This window comes from Fragaria vesca, linkage group LG3 (assembly GCF_000184155.1).
Source record: "Fragaria vesca subsp. vesca linkage group LG3, FraVesHawaii_1.0, whole genome shotgun sequence".
NCBI lineage: Eukaryota > Viridiplantae > Streptophyta > Magnoliopsida > Rosales > Rosaceae > Fragaria > Fragaria vesca.
This window is the reverse complement of record NC_020493.1, coordinates 24,059,219-24,080,075: the sequence shown is the minus strand read 5'-3', so window position 1 is coordinate 24,080,075 and position 20,857 is coordinate 24,059,219. Positions and strand designations below refer to the sequence as shown.

Here is a 20,857-nt window from a genome sequence, read left to right as displayed (position 1 = left end):
TTTTTGTAGAGGTGATCTACTCATATAGACCTAAGATATGAACGGTGGAGATGTAAAAATTCAATTGGGAAGTGGTGTAATGCCCTATCCCTAGAAAGTGGCCAAAAATAGGGATCCCTCAATGGAAGGGGGCTGTATACTTTATAATTATATAGAATTTCTCCAAATATGATGTCAGCCTGCAATCTCCGCTTTATAACAAATGTATATACGACTATGGCACGCAAACTGCCTCATAATGACTGATTAACCCATGATATGAGATGCATAGCACAACGCAAGTAGAAGAACAGTGATCTTGTATACTAATCAACTACCTTGATTAAACAACAGGAAGTCAGGAACTGAGGCAGTGAGGCAGATGATGAAATTTATTTTCCAACGTAAAAAAATGCCAGAGAAGTTTCTACATAGACAACCAAAGGAAGTTTAGACCACACCAATTCTTTCATTGTATTTTTGCCGGCTTTGATCATTGTCCCTTGGTTGCCTACTGATCCCAAAAACCTGTATCCTCTTTTGCAACTGATCTATCTCTCAGTCCGAATCACTATCTAAACCGCCCATAGCCTTCAAACCCCGGGCTCTCTACATCATCATATGGAAACACAGTCATATAACATTCTCATAAATTTGCAGAACCGAACTAAGTTTGAGGACAGGAAAACACTTGGTTACAAGAGATGGTACCTTTTTTGAAGTCTTCTTCTCCCTCACTTCATACCTCTCTCGGCACAAATCTGATAACCATACACCTGGCATTACCAACTGCACAGCACAAGGAAGATTAAGTCACAAACACATCACAAACTCTCTGTCCCTCTCCCTCTCCCTCTCTCTCTCTCTCAAGGTCATGGAAAACTTACATGTAAGCTTTTTTGTAGCAACTTTGCTCTTTTCTTGGGCCTTTGAGGTAACTTACACCCTTTCATTGCCATGAAATCCTCTTCCTTTTCTTTACTAGACAATGATAGGAACAATTTTGGCCAAACATTGCTTCCTTTATCCTCCACCGCATGACCATGATGATCTAATCCTAACATCTTACCATTATCATCCAACCCTAAGGAACCCCTAGTTGTGTAATACCGATCTTCCTTCTCCGGAGATGTGATAAATAACTTCCTACTGTTCAATGGCGACGTCGAGCTCCTGCTATCAAACAAAACATAGTCACTTATAAAAATGGTAAGCACATTTCGCCTTTTCAACAAATCTGTATTAGCACAAAATTGTTTCATGATAAACATAGGGTTATGAAATCTCGAATCCAATAGTATCAACAGCACCTCCTCAACTATCATATGATTACAGAATCGATCTTTCTCTCCAACCAATAAAAATAAGCATTAGTGAAGTATATTCTCTTTCCAAGTACCCCATTCTCCTTCTATCTAAACCCAATTAAAATTTCCAATTACAATACAATATAACAAACAAGCTCTTAGTGAAACAATAGCTTCTTAAAGAAAAGACAGGAATATTTTCTTCTATTAAGAACTAAAGCATTGATCTTTTTACTTACTTGTTAATGCGCTGAGGTATTGGAGAGGGAGAGTCTCTGATTTTCCTGGATTTGGTGATGATGTTGGTGTCAAAGCTTCGTTCTTTCTTGACCTTCACCTTCTGACATCTAAGCCTCTTCCTGTTCCCCCATTGCAGCACAAACTCTGACTCTCTACTTCTACTGCTCTTCCCTTCCTTCTCCATCCCTGCAACACCAGTATCACATCTTATTATCACCCAAATTGCAAATTCAACACAGAATTTATTTCTCTGAAACTGAAAACTGACCAGAAGATCTGAGGAGATAATTGGGAAATCAAAGGATTTTCTCTCAGATTACCCTGCATTTAACAGAATTAGGATGACCCATTACAGAATTGGATCGAAAAACACCAAAAACAGAAAGAAGAAAACAAAGAACCAAACGGGAACCAGGACTGCTTAGTCTTAAATCGCTCAAAGTTCGATCTTTTCGTTGGTTTCTACTTTTGCTTCAGAAACCAAAGAGAGCAGAACATATACATAACCAGAAGAAAGACAGATTTAAGGGAGAAAGGTGATTACATACGAGAAGGGTGCATAGCAGCAAAGAAAATCTTGTTGAGAAATTTGAAAAGAGAGTGAGTGGTGTTGTGTGTTTGAGAGGCCAAGAAATCAAAAAACGGCGCTTTCTTGGTTTGTTATCTTCACTCACTGAAACCTCAGACTCTCAGAGCTCTCTCTGTCTGTTTCTGTGTTTCTTTTTACATTTACCCTAGTTTGTTTTGCTCTTATGTTGTTGCCTTTGTGGTCTCTACTCTTTGTATCCGAGATTCCGAGGTTTACAACAACAATATCCTTAACCGTAAGATATGAGATAGACTGATAGAGGGTACAGATGGTTTCCCTCCAACCGTCCCCTAAAACTGTTAAAGTGTTACCCTAGTGGCCTGGTAGAAAGACACAATGAAACCAAAAAGAACGAAGGTGTTACCCTAGTTTTAATTTTTTTGGAAAAAAAAGAACATGTCAATTTGAAGATCGTTTTATTTTGTTCACCAAAATTTCTAAATCATCGGACGTGTAGGTGAACCTTTGCATCGGCATAGACGAAATGTCGTTAACCCATATAAACTTCGGCTGTATTTTTTAACTGATAGAATTTATCAGGAAATTGTTATCAAATTCAGAAGAATAAATTGAGTTTGATTAGGAATGAGATACGGTGCTTGGCAACAAAAGTTTTTTTCAATGATTCATCCTCATTTACATAGATCATGGATGAATCAGTTTGGGCCACAAAGCTAGGATATAAAGAAGGAATACTGTTTCAGGCCAAAAAAAAGAAAAGAAGGAATACTGATATTGTAGTTTGGGCTATTTGGCACTAGCTAGTAGCTACGTACCACCCCATATAACGATCTCGATCCACAGTCCACACCATGCACTTTAGCTAGCCCAAATTGATCACTATGCAAGAGGATGAAGCTTTGATTGCCAGTACGTACACAGTAGTTATATTCCTCCATGTCGGTTATGAGGCCTATACCACTTCTGTAGAAAAAGTTGCAAGTGAGACGACAAAAGGATCAGAATAGCTATAGGAGGTATGACATGATGAAAAACATACGTTTTATGTAAACTTATATGATCAAATTAAGTTGAAGTTGTACTTGAACATCGAATGAGTTGAGTGTTGGTTCTTCATTCTCAGGCAGAGCCTTGCCTTATGCTCTAAGTTATTAATCAGACAGTTTATTGGTGTAAAAGAGGTATATATATATATATATATATATATATATATATATATATTATTTATTTTTTTTCATGTCAGTGTACTAATACTGGAATTCTTATCAGATTAATTATGTATGATTCGACTTGATTTGCAAGCTAGCTAGCAATTCAACCGGTTCCATTCAATAACTATAAATATGCGCATGTTGAATTCTTCAACTCGATTCATAGCTAGGTACTCTCTACCTGTAACCATATACATGGATGCCAGTTAAATTCAATCGTGTGAACAAATCAGACATGGAAGATTAGGGAAAGTTTCATGCAGGATCTAAAAAGAATTGGTCTTATCTTGTATTATTCTTCATTTTCTCAACAACACAAACCTAACCAACATATATGTTGCCATTGTTATACTTTCCTGCTTATATATGTCAGAGCAGCCAGACTGACCTTGATGTATTATGTATATGACAACTTAACTGAGATCATTCGAATTTACATTGAAAATGATAAGCATATGTTGCTTTTGAGTTTTGATCAACCTTAATCGACAAGATTGCTTGTTCGATTTGAATCAAATTTGTTTTAGAATTTGGTAGTCGTAACATATTCCACACTCATTCTGATTTGGACAAGACACCAAATCATGTCATTTGGTAAAAATTAGGTGGCCAATCGAATTCCTAGGCCAGCTGCCCTGCCCACAAATACTGCAGATTGTAGAATGAAACAGTTCAAATTTCCTTTTCGTTTGGATTTTAAGCTAGAGTTTCTGCTTCAATGACTTGACTTTTATCACAGCTCATGTATGGATCCCATTCAATTCATTCCTGAACTTCCAACTTCAAAAAACCAGAATAATCATGCATCCATCACAAGGTTAATTATTTGCTCTTTCCAGAAACCATATAATAATTAGACATTACAAGGCAAACCCATGTTAGAGAAGCATCACCACAGCTCATCACCTCTCATTACATTTCCTACCAAATTAACAATATAACAAAACAGAAAAGCAAACATTCACTCTTGAGCCATATAAGAGTAACAAACAACAACCACCACAACCATGAGGCATCTGCTTAATTCTTCTTTTCTGGTTTGAATGAATGAACTTTAATTCATTAACAAGTGAAAGGAAGGTGGAAAAATAACAAGACTACCAAAACAGTGGTTTAAGACAGCAAAGGTTGGGGACCCAAAATGACAGCTGTATGGAAAGAGTGGCCAAAGCCAACCTGTCAAGTGTCAACTTCCATCATTTGGGCAGCTGCCTTTGACAACTTAATTGAACCTTATGGAGGTTATATTCTTTGTGTGCTTGTATATATAGTCCACCATCCCCAACCATTGTCCTTACAATTCCAATACTCACAAGCCTCTCTGCCCTTCCAAAGCTTCCTCCTTTCATTCTAAAGTTTGCAACTTCATCTTCTTTTTTCAAGCACTTTGAAATGGAGTCAATGAAGATGAAGCTTTCAGTGGCTATGTTGGTGGTTGTGATGGTGGCTTTGTCAAGCATTGAGAAGGTGGCTGCAGCTGATGCTCCAGCACCTAGCCCAACATCTGATGCCAACACCCTCTTTGTGCCCACTTTCTTTGCATCTCTAGCAGCTTTGGCTTTTGGGGTCCTCTTCTGAATCAGCTCATGATCAGTCATGACTGCATTTTAGGCTGATTGGTGTAGTAGTAATGTTATGCATTTATCTATCTTTCTCACTCACTTTTCCTTCTCTCTCTCTAGAATCACTTGTATTCAGTTTTTCAGGAAAGAGAGAGAGTGGAAAATGGGTTGGATTGATATCTTCTTTCTTTCTTGGGGATTTCAGGTTGTAATTTGATTATTTATTGGTGATGATATGAGGAGGGATTGTTTGAGTGTGGTTGATGTATATTAATCTTCTTCTTGTATTGTATTTTCTTCCTATTATGATCTTCTAATTCATTGTATTTGTGCTCCATTTGTAGTAATAAAATCCCATTATTGTATCTTTACATTTCTTTCAAGTACCATTTCTCATTTCTGGAATTTGTTACACCACTGGATTCTTCCTGCATTTTGTCTATTAACCACTTGAAAAGAAAAAAAGAAAAGGAAAAGAGAAAAAAGAGACAGAAAGAGGAACTGTTAGAGTGGATTTGGAAAATATGGTGGCAGTTGTGGTGACAAGGGATTCTGATGAGCTGTTGCTTGGGAGATTCCAATGGAAGTTTGTGATTATGATGATGCTGAAAGGCATGTTGTGGGACATCTGCCATAATATTTTAGGCCATTGGAATTTGAAGAGGAGAGGGTGCTTCTTTAGATTGAATCTAGACCAAAAACTATGCTCCTGGCAAGTAGCAGATATAAAATATCAGATTCTGTGGTAGCCTTGCCCTTTGAGTCTATGATTTTTTTTCCAGAACAGCCATGAATGTACTATTAACTTGTTTTGGTGCAAATAATTCCTTCAGGGTGGGTCATATCAATTCAATGCCAAAGTATAAAGTATAATGAATTTCTGACCTCACTATGTCCTACATGTATTTCACATAAAAAGTGCTCAATTTGTGAGATTCATGTGCATAGTTTAGCACATAAGTTGTAATTGTATATAACCAGTATAAACAAACATTCTTCCATGTCTTAAGCTTTAAGATTACACAAATTCTTTAGCTATTAAGTTTTTGGTCAAGTAGATACAATATTCCTCTCAAGTAAAATGCTGTAATTTTTACAAAGAAAAGGAAAGAGACAATAGTAATAGTCTTAATACATGATTTCAGTGAAAGAGCATCAATTATGTGTAGAAACCAACAGCCTCAATAACAAGGAAGCATGACATGAATAATAATACAGTTCACATGGAATGAAACTGAATTGGAGAGGAGGACCAGGAAGGAGGCACTGAATTATAAATATCAAAACCAGCAAATGATGTGAAGTGTGAACTAGTGAACAAACATCACATGCTTGGAGAGTTCAAAGAAAGAATGGTAGGACCAGAAAGCTACTGCTTTACCATAAGGAAGAAACTCTGTTGGTGTTAGACACCATTAGTTAATACACTCCATGTGCTCACTTAACATTTGAGTTCTAGGTTCTTTAATCTAATTTCAACAACTACATGTGCTACACAACAAGGTCAGTCTTCTGGTTTACATGTCACTCATAGATAGTTTAACTTATTGACAAGGCATGAGAAATGTACTATGGAGGAGCCTAGCAAATCCCTTCATTTCCATTATTTCTTCCATGGTCATTTGCACTCTTTCAAGTTTGAATTTCCATCCTATAAACTTTCACCTCCAATTCACATAAATCTTGAAATTTGACTGCATATTTTTGCTTGCATGGTTTAGCAAAAAAATTCAATAAGTAGTAGAAAAAAGACTTATATAGCTCAACTGGTACAATTAAATCTTCAAATTATTAGATATATGGAGATAAACAATGGTAATTAAACACGCCTAGACTTCTCCATCCAAGCACTGAATAGCTGTACATTACCTCATAATGCTAACTTCAGAACTGATGACCTAATCATATAACTTTCTAATACAATCTACATTAGTTCTGATAGTTTGTTACATCACCAAACTACATATGTTAGATCTAGCTATTTCCTTCCAGACTGCCTATTTTCATTGACATCGTTTCGACCAAGATTGCTATAAATTAGGCTAAAATTACATCGAAACCTATTAAGTTACAAAATTACGAGGTAAAACAGATACCTATCATGGGCTACCTATAGCTGATTAGGGCATTTCATTTCTTCAATATTATATTTACCACTGGCCAATCAATTAACTGCTGTCTGGGACTTTTAACCCACACTTTGTGCCTTCTCAGGATGCTTGGAGAGCTCCTTATCAGCAAAATGAAGAAGCCTCCTGAGTCTCAAAACCATATCACAATGGAAAGGCAGGGCAGTTCGCCTGTCCAGGTATGCTGGACTCAAGGTCATCCAAGAGAGTGCATGAAGCTCTGCCGCAACTGATTCAAGGATGGCATGAGCCTCAGTTTCAAATTCTCTAGCTTCTGAGCCTGGACTCCTTCCCAGTTGTTTAGCATTACCTCTCATGATCTTTTCTTGGCTAAAGTTATTACCTCCATAGTGATCAATAAGACTGACCAAAAGAGTTGAAGGCCATTCTTCTTTCAAGTTGCTCCTATAGTCTTTCCTCATAGTAGGTACAGCTTTTGAAACCACAAAACAAGTAGAAAGGGGAATAGCAGAGCCTTTGCTGTGAAGGAGATGTGCTAGTGGAGGTGATACAGCAGTGAGACATGTGGGCAGCTGAAGCGGTGTTGGAGGAAGGAAACGCATGCTAGGTGATGGGATCAGAATGTAAGAAGCAGGTGTGGAGCCAAGAGACTTCACAGGCGTGAAGCCTTCCAAATATCCAGATGAGCCCACACCAAAACCACCTTGAGCTCCTGCGTAAGACGATCAAAATAACTTCACTAACATCTACTTTAAAGATTATGTAGTGCTATTTATAAAGTGGATCTGTATCATACAACTGATGGTATAGCTAACTCAATTATTTTTTCACTTGAAACAACTTTAAAAGGAAATGAGGATGGGAAGAAAAAAGAATCACCAGGAGATGGTATATCTGCTTGAAAGGCAAGTTGTAAAGAATGATCAATTGCAATTGTGACAAAGGTGATGCTTTGCACCCACTGAAGCAAACTTCTTGAGCTGTCAATCAATGTATGTGCACCCATTAACTGCTTTCTCCCAGAAGGTTGTCCCAAACCACCTTTCATATATCCAGACATCTTTGAGTGAGGACTTCCATACAGAGGGCCAGGTGACGAAGGCAGATTTCTTTCTTGAATCAAACTCATTTCCTGCTGCTGCAAGGATGGCCCATTACTACTAGCAGACATCCCATCAGATACAGATCTCCGCAATTGCAAGTTCCATTTTTTCACTTCTGAACCCCCAACGGTATTGATTGCCTTCTGCCACTCTGTTAACAATCAGATGTAAAAAACAAAAACTCAACATCATTGCCACTTCAGAAGACAGGAGAATGAATTACAATTTAATGAATATGGTTTATGTAACAGAAAAGGAGTATATATACTTGTTTACAGAAGGAACAGATTATTTTTATAAAAAAAAAATTAACTGCAGCCATGCATTCACAAACAGAGAAAAGGGAAAAATAAAATACTAAACTGCACGTGGGAATTTTATCACATGCTACAACTGTCGATTACTAGTAATTTATCTTCATGACAGTTCAAAATTAAACAAAGTTGACATATCAGCATATGCTGTTTCTATTCAATAGTTTTGCAGCTTCCTCTTAGCACCTCAACAGAAAATTAAAAGATGGAATGAACTCCTATACCTTGGTATTCAAGTTCGTAGAAACTTCCGATGCGTGCAATCACGAAGTCCCTGGGTTTTGTCATTCCAGTATCAGAAGAGCATACCTGCAGTATCTGACAGCCTTGCTGCAGAACTTGGACAAAAAGGCACTCCAGTCCCTTTGTGTCTTGTCTACTGCTAATTCCACCAAAGGGGAATATGTGGCTATCAAGTAATTCTCCCCTTGAATCTGTCCAGATGCATATTAGCCAACGCCAGTCCTCTGTCCATCCATAGCAACAATGTAGACTTGGAGTCTTGTCTGCCTCAGATGCATCAGCTTGAGAGCCTGATCCAGTATCCCCAGTTGCAGTTGGCATAAACACTCCACCACTTTCATCGGACAATGGCTTAGAAGATTCTGATGGATAGTTATTAGAAGCCAAAGGTGAAATCCCACGCTCTACAGAACCAGGTTCCGCAAGAATAAAAAATGGCTCAAACATGTAGCGAGTTTCATCTTGAAGGAACATATCTCCAATTCGGCTGGGATCACAGCTTACAGCTCCAGTTCTTGTTTGCCATGAACCATCCCAGGTACCAGTCCTCAAACTAGCGTCAATTTCACCCTCTCTTGGTAGGGAATGCCCAGTAATACGAGGTCCAACACAATCCTTCCACATCCCCGGAGAAGACATTTGTGTGAGGACCGAATGGGATCTATTAGAAGATGAAGACTGGACTGTATCATTAGAAGATCCTCGTGATATTCGACGAGCCTTGTTGTAAACAGTAAAAGCAGTCTCCTTAAGAATCACAAGCTCATTCAGTGATGGACTAGTAACTTTGAAAATGGCATCAACTGTCACAATCTGCAGTACCAATCTAGGAACGCTAAACCCAGAGAGAACTAAAACATTTGATATTGATGCTTCATCCACTGCTGCCGAGTAGCTTAATGCCTTTGAAACCTGACTGTGCAACATAGATCTCCTTTCTCTGTCTGATTGGAAGACAACAGATCCAATAGCAACACAAGATTCAATAACTGTCTGTAAAACTGCAATAGGCTCGGGGAAGGGGCACACCACATATATCACCTGTATGCAAAAGCATATTTGATGTCAAATCTGTCAGCCACGTTATATTAGTGGGGCTTTTAGATAAAAGAACATATGTGAGATAATATGGTTCTACACAATATGCAGTGTGGGACTAGCAGACGATAAATATTTCAAGTTACTGTCAAAGTAGAAGAAATGGAGTTTCCAACACACTCAAGAGTCCCCGATAGATAAGTAAAGCACTGTAATTTAGCAAGTACTTCTTAAATGTAAATATTAATTTCCTTCACTATAGGAACGGCAAAATAATCTATAATCCAGGAACACGTAAGACAAAAGAACCTGTTTTGCTACAACAATAATTGAAGACAACTTACCATAGAAGGACTGCTACTTCCTTCTTTTGCATTTGTAGACAAGCATTGACCAAGTTTCAAAGCTTTGAGAGCCTTTGAAAGAGACTTCAGGTAGCTCGTCAAGTCCCAACCATTTGAAAGAGAAAGAAAATAATCACTTATTGACCCCACAAGAGATGCATTGCTGCTTTCAATCTTCATCGCTTGAGGGCAATCAAGCAGCACGAATCCAGCAGATGACAATTTTCCAGAGTCAACCTCCATTTGATTCCCACAACTCTGAGGCAAATGAGTTCCCAATTTGCATGTTTCATAAACTGGAGATGAAGAAACCACCAGAATACATTAAAACACGCACATACACACACAAGAAAAGACAGACGAAGATAGAGATAAAGTTAACAAAGAACATCTGGGGTTACACAATTTCACAATAGTCAACAGAGTTATCAAGAGTCAGTAATAACTGTGTGGCCATCTTTTATCCTCCCTTTTTGTTAACACCTCAGACACTTCTTTCAATCATCAAATTAACACGGTGATAATAGTTTGTTTTACCCAAAGAGAAGTCTCTAGTTATAATTTTCTTAGAGTATGGTCTATCCACATTTTTCTTCAGGGGTGGATAGTCAATGTGTTGCTCTCTGACATGATTCATATTTTTCATGACTTTCTCCAAACCCAAGAGAGTAATGTCATGCCCCTTACCTAACTAGCCTGGGATAGGGATCAGGACAGCTGCCTGAGACAGAATTGTCACCTTTTATGACTAGTATTTTCGGTCAAGAATCAAGATATTAAAGTTTTCAGTTTGTCATCCTAGTAACTGAAAATTGTTTTTCTCTTTCACACATAAACCAGAATAGCAGATAATTACCCATGTAGGGCAAATTACCACTTACCACTTCCTAGTTGTTGGAAAAAATCAGCAGCGGCAGATGTTAGGGGATCGATGTCTGGACATATAACACAATAAGAAATCTGCAGCAATTAATGAACAGATGGAAATTTCAAATATCTGACAAATGCAAATTCAAGGTTAAAGAGCGAATGAAAATGTAAGCAATTTTAAATATTCCTCCACACTAGATATAAAGTGATGTTTGTTACATAAATAGTTTGTATCATATTTGTTTTGATTGGTTTCAAACTTTTGATGAACTTACAGGTTTTTGAAGAGCATATGGCTCAAGGGGAGCCTTTTCCCAGAGGTGCAGAGAGCTTGCTGATGTCTTAAGCCAATCATCCTGATACCTAGATACAAACAGTTTATGGAACATTACTCTATATGGAACCTATATGGAACTGTCGCAAAAGGAAGTAGAAAGCTGGTTCAATATGCCAACTAATTCACAACCTCTAGAAAACTAGTAGGAAGAAGATGCAGAATAGGAATATTGCTTGAACCAGAGTTGCAAATCAAAGTAATTTAGGTGAAACATTTCAGATGTTTGCTAAACAGTTTTCTTAATTAAAATGAAAAGGAGCAAGTAACTCATAATGTTTTTGATGGCAAGTGAAAGCAAACAAGGTGTTTTGACACCGGACTTAAGGCAAGGCTAAAGGCACAATTGATGTCTAATATCACTCACTTCAGGTCTTGTGATAAGAAATTGTATACAGGACACATACCCAACAAGTATAGCAGGCGACGGAGCAACCAAAAGTGTCGGTCTTAGACGCGCACTCATCTGCAGATCAGATTCAGAACTACAGTTTTCTGGGTTTGATCTTCTTTGGGATGTCTCATCCACTTTCCCTACATCTAGTAAGAGTAAATAATGTCAGAAATTAAACCGATTATTATAATTAAATCAACATTTTCATCGATTACACACAAGTGAAAATAAACCTTTAAGGCCAGCTGATCCAACAGAAGGTGATGGGCTCAATGGTTCCCCCGTAGATAGTGCTACAGTACTTGATGAATCTCTACAATCACTTATAGTGGACTCACCAGATAATCCATCAACTGTGGTTTCACCTGATTGGTTGCGGCCTTTGCACCAATCAGTCACAGACAATGGCCCATCCAACATACCAAATGCAGACTTTAAGGCCATCTTTATGTCAGACTGCAGCAAACTAATCACAGATGAAGCGTGAACCTGGAAATGGGGGGGGAGGTGATTCTTAGATATCTTATATATACCTAAATCAGAGGCGAAAACAATTTTCCATGTAAATATTAACCTTTGATATCACATCTTGTTCCCAAGAAGCTCAAAACCAAACCATCAGGTTGCTTTATGGATCAACCTTATTAAATAGAATGAACAGTTTAACTTCTTACCCTTTATGTTATCCCATTTTCATATTGAATAAAATCTTTTTCTTGTAATATGTATACATATATACACATCTATGCATAAATGTAAGAGATCAGCATCAGCATGCTCTTAGAAAAAAAAAAAAAAAAAAAAGAAAGAATATGTACAAAAGAAACCATATATAATATGAGCTTACATCAGCAGAGAGTGGATCAGTTAACTCAACACCGGCAATGTCCAGGGAGTGACAAGAAGCAAGTGTACCCCCACAACCTGCATGAATCATAGAAGGTCCACAAGAAAATCCCTTTCTCCACTGCTCTTGTAAAGCAAGCCAACCATAAGGGCCATCACCACAATCTGAGTCCAGGGCCAAATCAACAAAAGCAGTAGCTTGTTGTACAATCAATGTGATGCCATCAAGAAGTTCCTGAAGTGGTTGTCGTTGCCCATAAGAAAGCATACCTTCCTCACTGAATGAAGTATGAGGCAAGGATGTGCTAATTTCCATACTAGATGAACTTGAGGGTTTCGAGACCCGAGGAGCTCCTACAGAGCGCCAAACACCAACAGGCGCATTAAGATGTCCATCAATTATTCCTCCATCAATATCACCAGCAATTCTAATTGGTATTGAATCTTTCCTCTTCAGCTCATACTTTCCCAATATGTTATCTGTCATCATACTTGGGTCACCAGGCAGCCTACCAAGAGATGAAAGACTACTCGAAGACAATAATGTGTGCCGTATTCTACACATTGACGCTTGAAATATGAGGCATTCAATTTCAGTTGCAGGAATGGTATTCATATACAAAAAGGAATTTTCTGCGTCAAATGTCCCCTCAATCATTTTCCTCTGAGATGCTTTGACAGCATTTGCAGAATTGAAAGTTGGGAATGTCGATGGTGTAGCCCCATCATGTGTGAGTACAGTGTCTTTACTACTTGTAAACAATCTTCTGTCTTGTTGCTCTTTACCACTCCCTACGTGGGTGTAATAGTTTTTTGACCCGAGAATGTTGTTTGCATCTTTCTTTCCAGGAAATGCTTTTGAATTCGTTGGCACGCCAGTCTTCTCATCACATACATCAAGGCAAGGAGAAGGTGGGGTTGCACCATATGTGTAATTATTTGCACTTGAACTTGAACTCTCCACTTTTCTAGATTGTGGCAAGTAAGGGCTTCGGTAAATGGATGATGAGACTTCACTTGTGGGGGTTTCAACAGCTCCATATTCAGGAGCAAATGTCATCAGTGCCTCAGCTTTTAATATGTGATCAAATTCGCTGACATTAGATGCAGAAGAGCAGTTCACGGGACCTGATGCCAAAGCACCATTTCCAACTCCTTGATTTTTGCCAAGCCCCTCTTCCATGGCTGCTGGAGGGGGTGGAATAAGGCTTTCGAAGGATGCAAAACTCTCGGACAAAAGCATCTGATCAGAAACATCCATAGGCCCAACTGGATTGTCAACTACATCGCCACAATCTGGACCGGACAACATAAGCGTCTGAGATTCTGCAGTTCCTGGGGGCTTCATAATACAAAGAACCATCATCAAATTTAAAACAAGTACAATCCACTTCATTTTTTAATCAAAAAGAAGCACAATTATCATATTAAACTGATCAGATTAACAGTATGTGGGTCTGGAGAAAGGAAACTGAATCAATTCAAGCAAATCAATTAATATAATGTTCCTCCAGTAAGTCCAAGGGTCTTGGGTCTAGATTTCAATTTACTAACAAATAATTGTTTTGATCAATTCAAATGAAGTTGTCATCAAATAACTGGTAACGCATACGTGAAGATCAAACAAACACATACTGGAAAACAAACTGCAAAGAAGACGCTGTTTTAAATAAAAATCGTTAACACATGCACTGCTCTAGGATAAGAAAGTACCTCCCCAAATGGCAAGGCATCATTTTCAAAGAAGTCTCCAAAACCTCCAAACTCATCCAGCAAAGCATGTATATCGGTGCCGTTGTCACTATCATCCCAATCCCAATCCCAAAGAGATCCACTCTGTTCGTTTGCAAATCCAGTGATCGCTGAGTTGTTGACTTCCACAGAACCATAATCAGACTTGTATGTGTCCTGCAAAGAAGCACTTGTAGATGTACCCACTTGAGCAAATGAGTCAGTCATCCCAGCTCGAGGGCGCTTAGAACCCTGCTGAAAAAGAATATTGGCAATGAAGTTGCATTCTGACATCTACTATTCATAGAGAAAGATATATCCAGATATAAATGAGTCCACATTCAATATTCATAACAAATGTGCTGCTTCCTAATACAGTTGAGTTTACATCTATCATCCATAAAAACGTGTGCAAGTTCAGTTATTTTCTTCGACCACTCAATTCCACAAAGAACTAAAAGAAAAGTAACAATAAACTTGTAGTTTACAGTGAACACATTACCAATAAACTTGTAGCAGCACTCTTAGTCAACATATTGGGTACTGCATACATGACATGTAACTAGCATCCAACAGTACCTAGTATGTTGCGGACCCTTCCCCCTACAAACACTAGCTTGGGCCTCTACTCAACAGTGATGTGATACCTTAATACACTGAGGAATTATTTTGTTTTCTTATTTGTATTTGCTAGTGTCAGATCAAGTGTTATTACAGACAACAAAGAAAAAAATCAAAATAGCCACTAGTTTCCAAAAGCTGCAAGTTTAAGATTTATCAGCTTGAAATGTGATACCAATGGATATCCATTATAACATGGGAAAAAGGTGTATATTGAAGATTAGATGAAGTACCAATTTAAAGCTATCATTTTCCGAACGATCGTTAAAAGATAAACCAGACTGTCTACTGCTTAAAGAATCAGCGTCAGCCTCTAGTTCACCGGCTCCTGTTGCCATCTTGTAATCAGTTTCACTTGAGCTGCTACTTATGCTACTAATGCTGCTACAATTACTGTTGCTACTACTATTATAGCCACGTTGTGTACGAATACCATTGGTTTCATTCCATTCCTCCATAGGATCTATGCTATCAGAACTGCTGAAACCATAACAACCAGAAGAGAGAAGATAAGTTTTAGCCAACATTTATAAGTCTACCTACAAGGATATTATTATATGAACCTGAACAATAAAAAACAAAGGTACAACAATAGAAACTATGTTGTTCAGAACATCAATTAAGTTTCTATTTACCAAAGGGAAAGGGAAACTCAAACTTGGGAGAGCACTTTGTCGTATGAGAACTGCCTTACCATATGGGCAACTGACCTAAACTAATCTGGCACAAAAACAAATTGCTCCAACAGTTCACCATTCCACCACAACTGGCTATCTTTTTTGTTTTCTTTTCTAGGATAAAGTATCTTTAATTACTAACGAACTTCAAATTTTACTCCAATATCAAGCCACAAACAAATTGAATTCAACTTCCATGGTCAATCTGAGGGTTCTGGACTTCAACTTTTGCCCTAAGATTCTAATTGCTATATATCATTCCAACAACCAAGGCTAAAACATCATTAGCCATAGATATCACATTATCTTCTCGGTCCTCTTTCCCTAGAATGCCTGCACTCTACCATCCGAAAGTTCCTTTGACCTGAATTCCTGCTCGATAATTAAAAGCTACAGATTTTACTGTTTATTATTAACCCTTGTATCTGTCTAAGTTCCAATTATGTTACTGTTGTTCTAAGTCAAGCTAATGACATTGGCATCAACAACCATATTCCACCAAAAGAAATGCAATGTGTGTGAGGAAGCGTGTGTTCCCACGGTTCCATGTTAGAGAGAACCTCAAGAAGAACTATGTTGGAGGCACAGTGTGACAATAAAAATATCTGAACTGAAGAAATGTTAGAATACATATATGAAGTCACTAACCAAAGCATGAAGAAAGATGAGCCTGGCATGGAAGGCCCTATCCAATTCTGCAGCCAAAATCTGCAGTTCATGACAGTAACCATTGCAAAATATAAGGAGCAGAACATAGATATAAAAAAGTTTAAACAGTTCATCGTAGGCAATATAGGAAATAAACTTATATTGGACTGAAATAATTGCTTTTGTGAAATGCACAGGTTATTGTTTGTGGACGCAGGTATAGAAAAGTGCAAAAGGAACAAAAACACTACTTAACAGGATGGACAAAACTGTCATTGCAGAAGTTCCCAAAAATTTAATCTATCTAAGCATATAAAACATATCCATTTTTTACATAAGAAAGAATGTCCTACTATTAATCACAAAAGGTGCAAACCTTTTGGACAGTGTAACCAAAAACAAACTATAAATCTACTGAGCCTAAACAGTCCAGGAGGATAAGAAGTACATGATCAAGACATAGCAGCTGCTAGTCAACTACTGTTTTTCAATTAGATTTAACCTACTGCAGCTTCCCTATTGGAATATATCACCGAGTGTCCGAGCCCCTACAGACTGCCTATACTAATGCACAGTAAGAACATCAAACTGGGTTGGACTATAACAACTAATCTGAACCAGGCTGACATCAAAAGTTCAATTTCATGGCTGCAGCAATACTTGACTGAGAAAATTGAAGTACCTTTTTAAAGACGATCTAACAAATTGCAGAGTCGGGACAAGCACTGCCTCAGCTGGATATACAAATGTTTTCTCATAAACTGTTGAATTATTCAAAGATCCCTTTTGATCACCTCTTCCCAAAGCAGGAGATTCGGCAACTTGATGTTTCACTAGATTCCTGAAGGAATGTGAGTTTGATTGCAAGGCCCTGTCACTTCCAGGTCTAGGACAACCCAGAGTAACCTCAACATAGCAACTTTGACCCCTCAGTTGGCAATCAGAACCTTGAGAGACGTGATTTGGCAGACCAATTAAACCATTTGAAGTCTTAGACTTGCTAGAACTGCTAGAAGATAGAATAAATAAATAAACAAACTTTAAAAGTGGTACTCAAAGAAGAAGAAGACTAAACACACTTAATGAAAGAGTAACTACCTAAAATACACTTGTTTCACAAGATCACTTGGGCAACATCCGGTAAGCCTACCACATATTCCATGAGGAGATGCGATTACTGTGACAATCGATCCAAAACCATATTAGTACAGACCCAAAATTTTAGGTAATAACACTTATTCTGAAGCCTTTCTCCAGTAAATAAAATAAAATAAAAACTATATAAACAGACCAAAATCCTCAAGTAAAGAAATCCCTCCACTATCTTCACTTGCTAGCATTAAGATTTACCTACTTCAGGTAATTAGGCATATTTTATCATGCCACCAACAGCAAAACCAGGGTGGAGTTTGAGGCAAAAGTTTTAGATGAGCTTTAATAAGGATGTATCTATATACTTTATTTTCTTGAAAACATTAGAGCTGCACTTGGTGCGATGGTTTCTTAAGCTTGGTGCTTGCAGAAGGTTCTTGGTTCAAGTTTTTGTGGAGCAGACAGATTTTTTGTACTTTAGCAAAAAAATTACCCAAGCTTGGTAAGGACTCTCTTAAATCTGCCTCTGTACCAAAAGGGAATAATGGGTGGGCTCTGTTTCAACAGATCCTAGTTGGGACCTTTAAAACACCATCTTTTATTTCTTTTTCTTTTTTTTGTTAAATTTTTTTTTCTGAACCAATTTCCTAAAGTTGGAGCATCTTCTCTCTAGAGTCCATGAATGAAGCTGGAAAAGGTGGTGCTCCAACCACGTGTTCTCAAACTGGAACAACACTAGGACAAGCTTATATAATTAGCTTTTAGGAAAACCCTCCTCTATCTAATCATGGCTTCTTGCTAAACAGAACGGAATATATAAGAATAGATCCCTCTCCTGTACTCAATCAGGCTCAAAAAGAACACTACACATACTAATGTGGTAATCAAGGTTAAAGTCTACCGCACCTCATAAAACCAAACTTACAGTATAGAAATTACACAAACCTGGAAGCCTATAACCAGAATTTTTGGAAGAATGCTTCAGTACTCTCTCCAAATCACCACTGGAAAGTGCTCGGACATGCCTAAAATGAGTTTCAAAAGCAAAAATTAGTGTTACATTACCAAACATTCCAGTGAATAGAATGAAGTTGCAAACTTTACACACTTTGCAGATACTAAAGCATGCACAAATATCCCCTCTTCAGTCGCAGAAAAAATAAATTCAACTGTAGGCTGTCCTTTCCTGCAAAACATCAATCAAGAATTAGGCAATTTAATCTAGCATCAGAAGAACACCTATTAAGGTGAAAAGGTTTAAGACCAGCAAAACTAGATCAATGCATGCCCATGTGCACACACCAAAAAGAGAGATATGGAGAATATAATTTGCTTTGCAGATCCTGAGTTTGGCAAACTGGCATTTTACGGCCAACTCACTTAGTTGACATTCTTTTAAGAAAGATAACATTTTATTAGAAAATACCTCCTCGAAACTTTGTTTTTAAGAGAAAAAAACATCCTACGATCAGTCATTTTACAGCCAATTCAGTCAATGTCTTACTATTACTATATGGTGATGATCACTGTGTTTTGATCAATACTTCCCATTCGTAATATACATATTGATCACTAGGGCAATAAACTAAATTTTAAATACCTGAGAAGCTCTTCATTTTGTGATGGATGAAACTTTGAAAATACATCACCAAACCTCATATAGGCGAACCCAGATAGCACTCTGTAGATACCAATAAAATAATTATCAAATATGAACATGGTGAACTTTACTCCAAGGACTTTGGATTTATTGATGTACAATGACCTCTCTATACGATTCCTCAGAGCCTGAGAAAGGGCAGTTGCAACCTCTTCCGAGTCCCCAGGAGATATCCAAACTCCAGATGCAACAACTTCCTCGAAACAAATCAAAATTCTAGTTAAATTCACAGATACAATTATATGCCATAAATAGACGTGCACTCTGTTTATGGTACAAAACAATTATTTGATAAAAATTTGATTAAAATACCATTTACTGTTGCATAAGTAATAGTTGATAAATAATAAGATCCAAGAGCACCAAGTACCTCTTAATTTAGAGACTGCAACTTGAGCAGAGTCAGTAACAGTTGAATAACGCCCAGGCAGGAAAAGCCACAGTTTAATCTTCTCATCTGTTTATGTTGTACAAAGCAGAAGTCAGAACCAAATATGGTATCCCATACAACAGACAGTATATGTGAAACTCTCCATATTATGTTAAACAAGTTCCAAATAGAACCCAACGCATAGCCATTAGGTAAGCAAATTTATTGGGTATTCATACCAATATTAATGATTGTTGATAATCAAGTGGGATTATTTCACCAACAAAATCAACGAAACAGAAATATAAGAGGAACCAACCACATTACCCATTTCTTACCTGGATTGTGAAAGCCCTGTGATGGGTCCCACGGCCCAACAAAGGAATTGGTCCACGTGCTGAGTAATCCTTCCTTCTGCAACTGTAAATGTGCGGAAAGTACCATCTGTGTGGCAGCATCTTTCACACTGCTGCTCAGGTTAAAATATATTTATGTTTGTTAAGGATCAGAGACTGTGACAAAGAAAACCTTTTGCCTAATTAATTAGGAACCTGGGGCAGATTTTAACCTTTTGTCTGGTAGTTGGAGCAACTCCGACTCATGCGGGAGATATTGAAACCATGATAATTGATTAAAACCAGGCTGCAAAATTGATCACAAGCAGTTACAATACTACTATAATTAATTAAGCAGCTTAACTTAACCACCTACAGCGATTCACACAACTCAAAATACTATAGAATACCTTTAAGTAAAATGTTTACAGAATTAGAGTCAGAGAGCTCATTTGCATACTTAAAGACTATTTAGATTCCACCCTACATTGTATTTCCAATTTCTTCTTGGAACACACTCAACACCTCATTCTGATAAGAAAAGGAACAACTTGACTGAAATGGAACAATTGAAGCTAGTGAAAGAAAAGGAAACATACAAGTTTGAAAACATTGGTCCACATATTCCTTCTCTCTATAGCTCCAAAAAGCTACTTCCTTTCCTTCAGTCCTCAACTGTTCTCCAAGCTTCCCTTGTTCTTTTAAACTCACACCAAATCACTTCTCATCCTGCAAACAAACAAACAGCTCAGAAATTCATACAACTGTGACCTATTGAATACAAAAAAGCAACAAAATTGAAATTGAATGCGCCGTTATAAACCCTAACATGAAACCTGAGAATTCAAAATTGGGGAAATTGAATAAGCGCGTGTACCTGGAAATTTGGGGGAATTGGAATTCGAATTTGGGAAGAGAGAAAGAAAGGGGTTCAGAGTCCACGGGAATTGATTCGGATCGGATCTTCAGTCGGGTCCTATTTGATTTGATTGCCCTCGTCATTATATAGCTCAATCCTCACTTTCATTTTTCCAGCTCAAATAATTACCAAATTAAAATTTTTAACAAAACAATGGGCCACTTACCACGTCAGACCCAAATAAAAATGGGCCCATCATGAACAAATATATATCTCGAAGCCCAAACGACGAACGTAAAAAGACTAATATACCCTTGAGCGTATCCGAGTTGTACCTGAGACTTTTCCGAGACGTATTTGTGGTTGTTTCCTAGCGTTTTTCCTATGTATCCCGACCGTACACATCGGAAAAACGCTCGGAGATGTCCAATACGCCTGA

General features: G+C 37.8%; 3 protein-coding genes across 3 annotated transcripts; 1 reads left to right on the top strand and 2 right to left on the bottom strand.

Annotated features, from left to right (window-relative positions):
• Positions 1–304: 304 nt before the first annotated feature.
• On the bottom strand, positions 305–2,250 carry LOC101311841. The gene is made up of 6 exons (XM_004294967.1): positions 2,075–2,250; positions 1,795–1,847; positions 1,526–1,712; positions 867–1,152; positions 691–768; positions 305–588 (listed from the first exon to the last, which is right to left on the bottom strand). The coding sequence occupies exons 3-6, from the start codon at positions 1,708–1,710 to the stop codon at positions 538–540; spliced, it is 600 nt and encodes a 199-aa protein (XP_004295015.1). The 5' UTR covers positions 1,711–1,712; positions 1,795–1,847; positions 2,075–2,250; the 3' UTR covers positions 305–537.
• Positions 2,251–4,589: 2,339 nt separating this feature from the next.
• On the top strand, positions 4,590–5,218 carry LOC101311552 (arabinogalactan peptide 14-like). Its single transcript, XM_004294966.1, has one exon. It carries the CDS (start codon positions 4,680–4,682, stop codon positions 4,863–4,865), a length of 186 nt encoding a protein of 61 aa, XP_004295014.1. The 5' UTR covers positions 4,590–4,679; the 3' UTR covers positions 4,866–5,218.
• Positions 5,219–6,646: 1,428 nt separating this feature from the next.
• On the bottom strand, positions 6,647–20,182 carry LOC101294548 (mediator of RNA polymerase II transcription subunit 13-like). Its single transcript, XM_004296153.1, has 22 exons — positions 20,159–20,182; positions 19,793–19,866; positions 19,563–19,696; positions 19,225–19,311; positions 18,960–19,047; positions 18,795–18,875; positions 18,303–18,380; positions 18,140–18,219; positions 17,201–17,279; positions 16,785–17,108; positions 16,103–16,162; positions 15,011–15,254; positions 14,139–14,408; positions 12,427–13,767; positions 11,799–12,068; positions 11,593–11,705; positions 11,127–11,214; positions 10,863–10,941; positions 9,982–10,277; positions 8,581–9,640; positions 7,819–8,193; positions 6,647–7,651 (listed from the first exon to the last, which is right to left on the bottom strand). The coding sequence occupies exons 1-22, from the start codon at positions 20,180–20,182 to the stop codon at positions 7,038–7,040; spliced, it is 5,859 nt and encodes a 1,952-aa protein (XP_004296201.1). The 3' UTR covers positions 6,647–7,037.
• Positions 20,183–20,857: the final 675 nt, after the last annotated feature.

Coding starts and splice junctions, on each gene's coding strand:
- LOC101311841 (XM_004294967.1), bottom strand. CDS start 1,710: ATGGAGAAGGAAGGGAAGAGCAGTAGAAGTAGAGAGTCAGAGTTTGTG. Junction 1,153..1,525: donor ATACCTCAGCGCATTAACAA/GTAAGTAAAAAG, acceptor GTTTGATAGCAG/GAGCTCGACGTCGCCATTGA. Junction 769..866: donor TGCTACAAAAAAGCTTACAT/GTAAGTTTTCCA, acceptor TGTGCTGTGCAG/TTGGTAATGCCAGGTGTATG.
- LOC101311552 (XM_004294966.1), top strand. CDS start 4,680: ATGGAGTCAATGAAGATGAAGCTTTCAGTGGCTATGTTGGTGGTTGTG.
- LOC101294548 (XM_004296153.1), bottom strand. CDS start 20,182: ATGTGGACCAATGTTTTCAAACTT. Junction 17,109..17,200: donor GTGAAACAAGTGTATTTTAG/GTAGTTACTCTT, acceptor ATCTTCTAGCAG/TTCTAGCAAGTCTAAGACTT. Junction 11,706..11,798: donor TTAAAGGTTTATTTTCACTT/GTGTGTAATCGA, acceptor AAAGTGGATGAG/ACATCCCAAAGAAGATCAAA.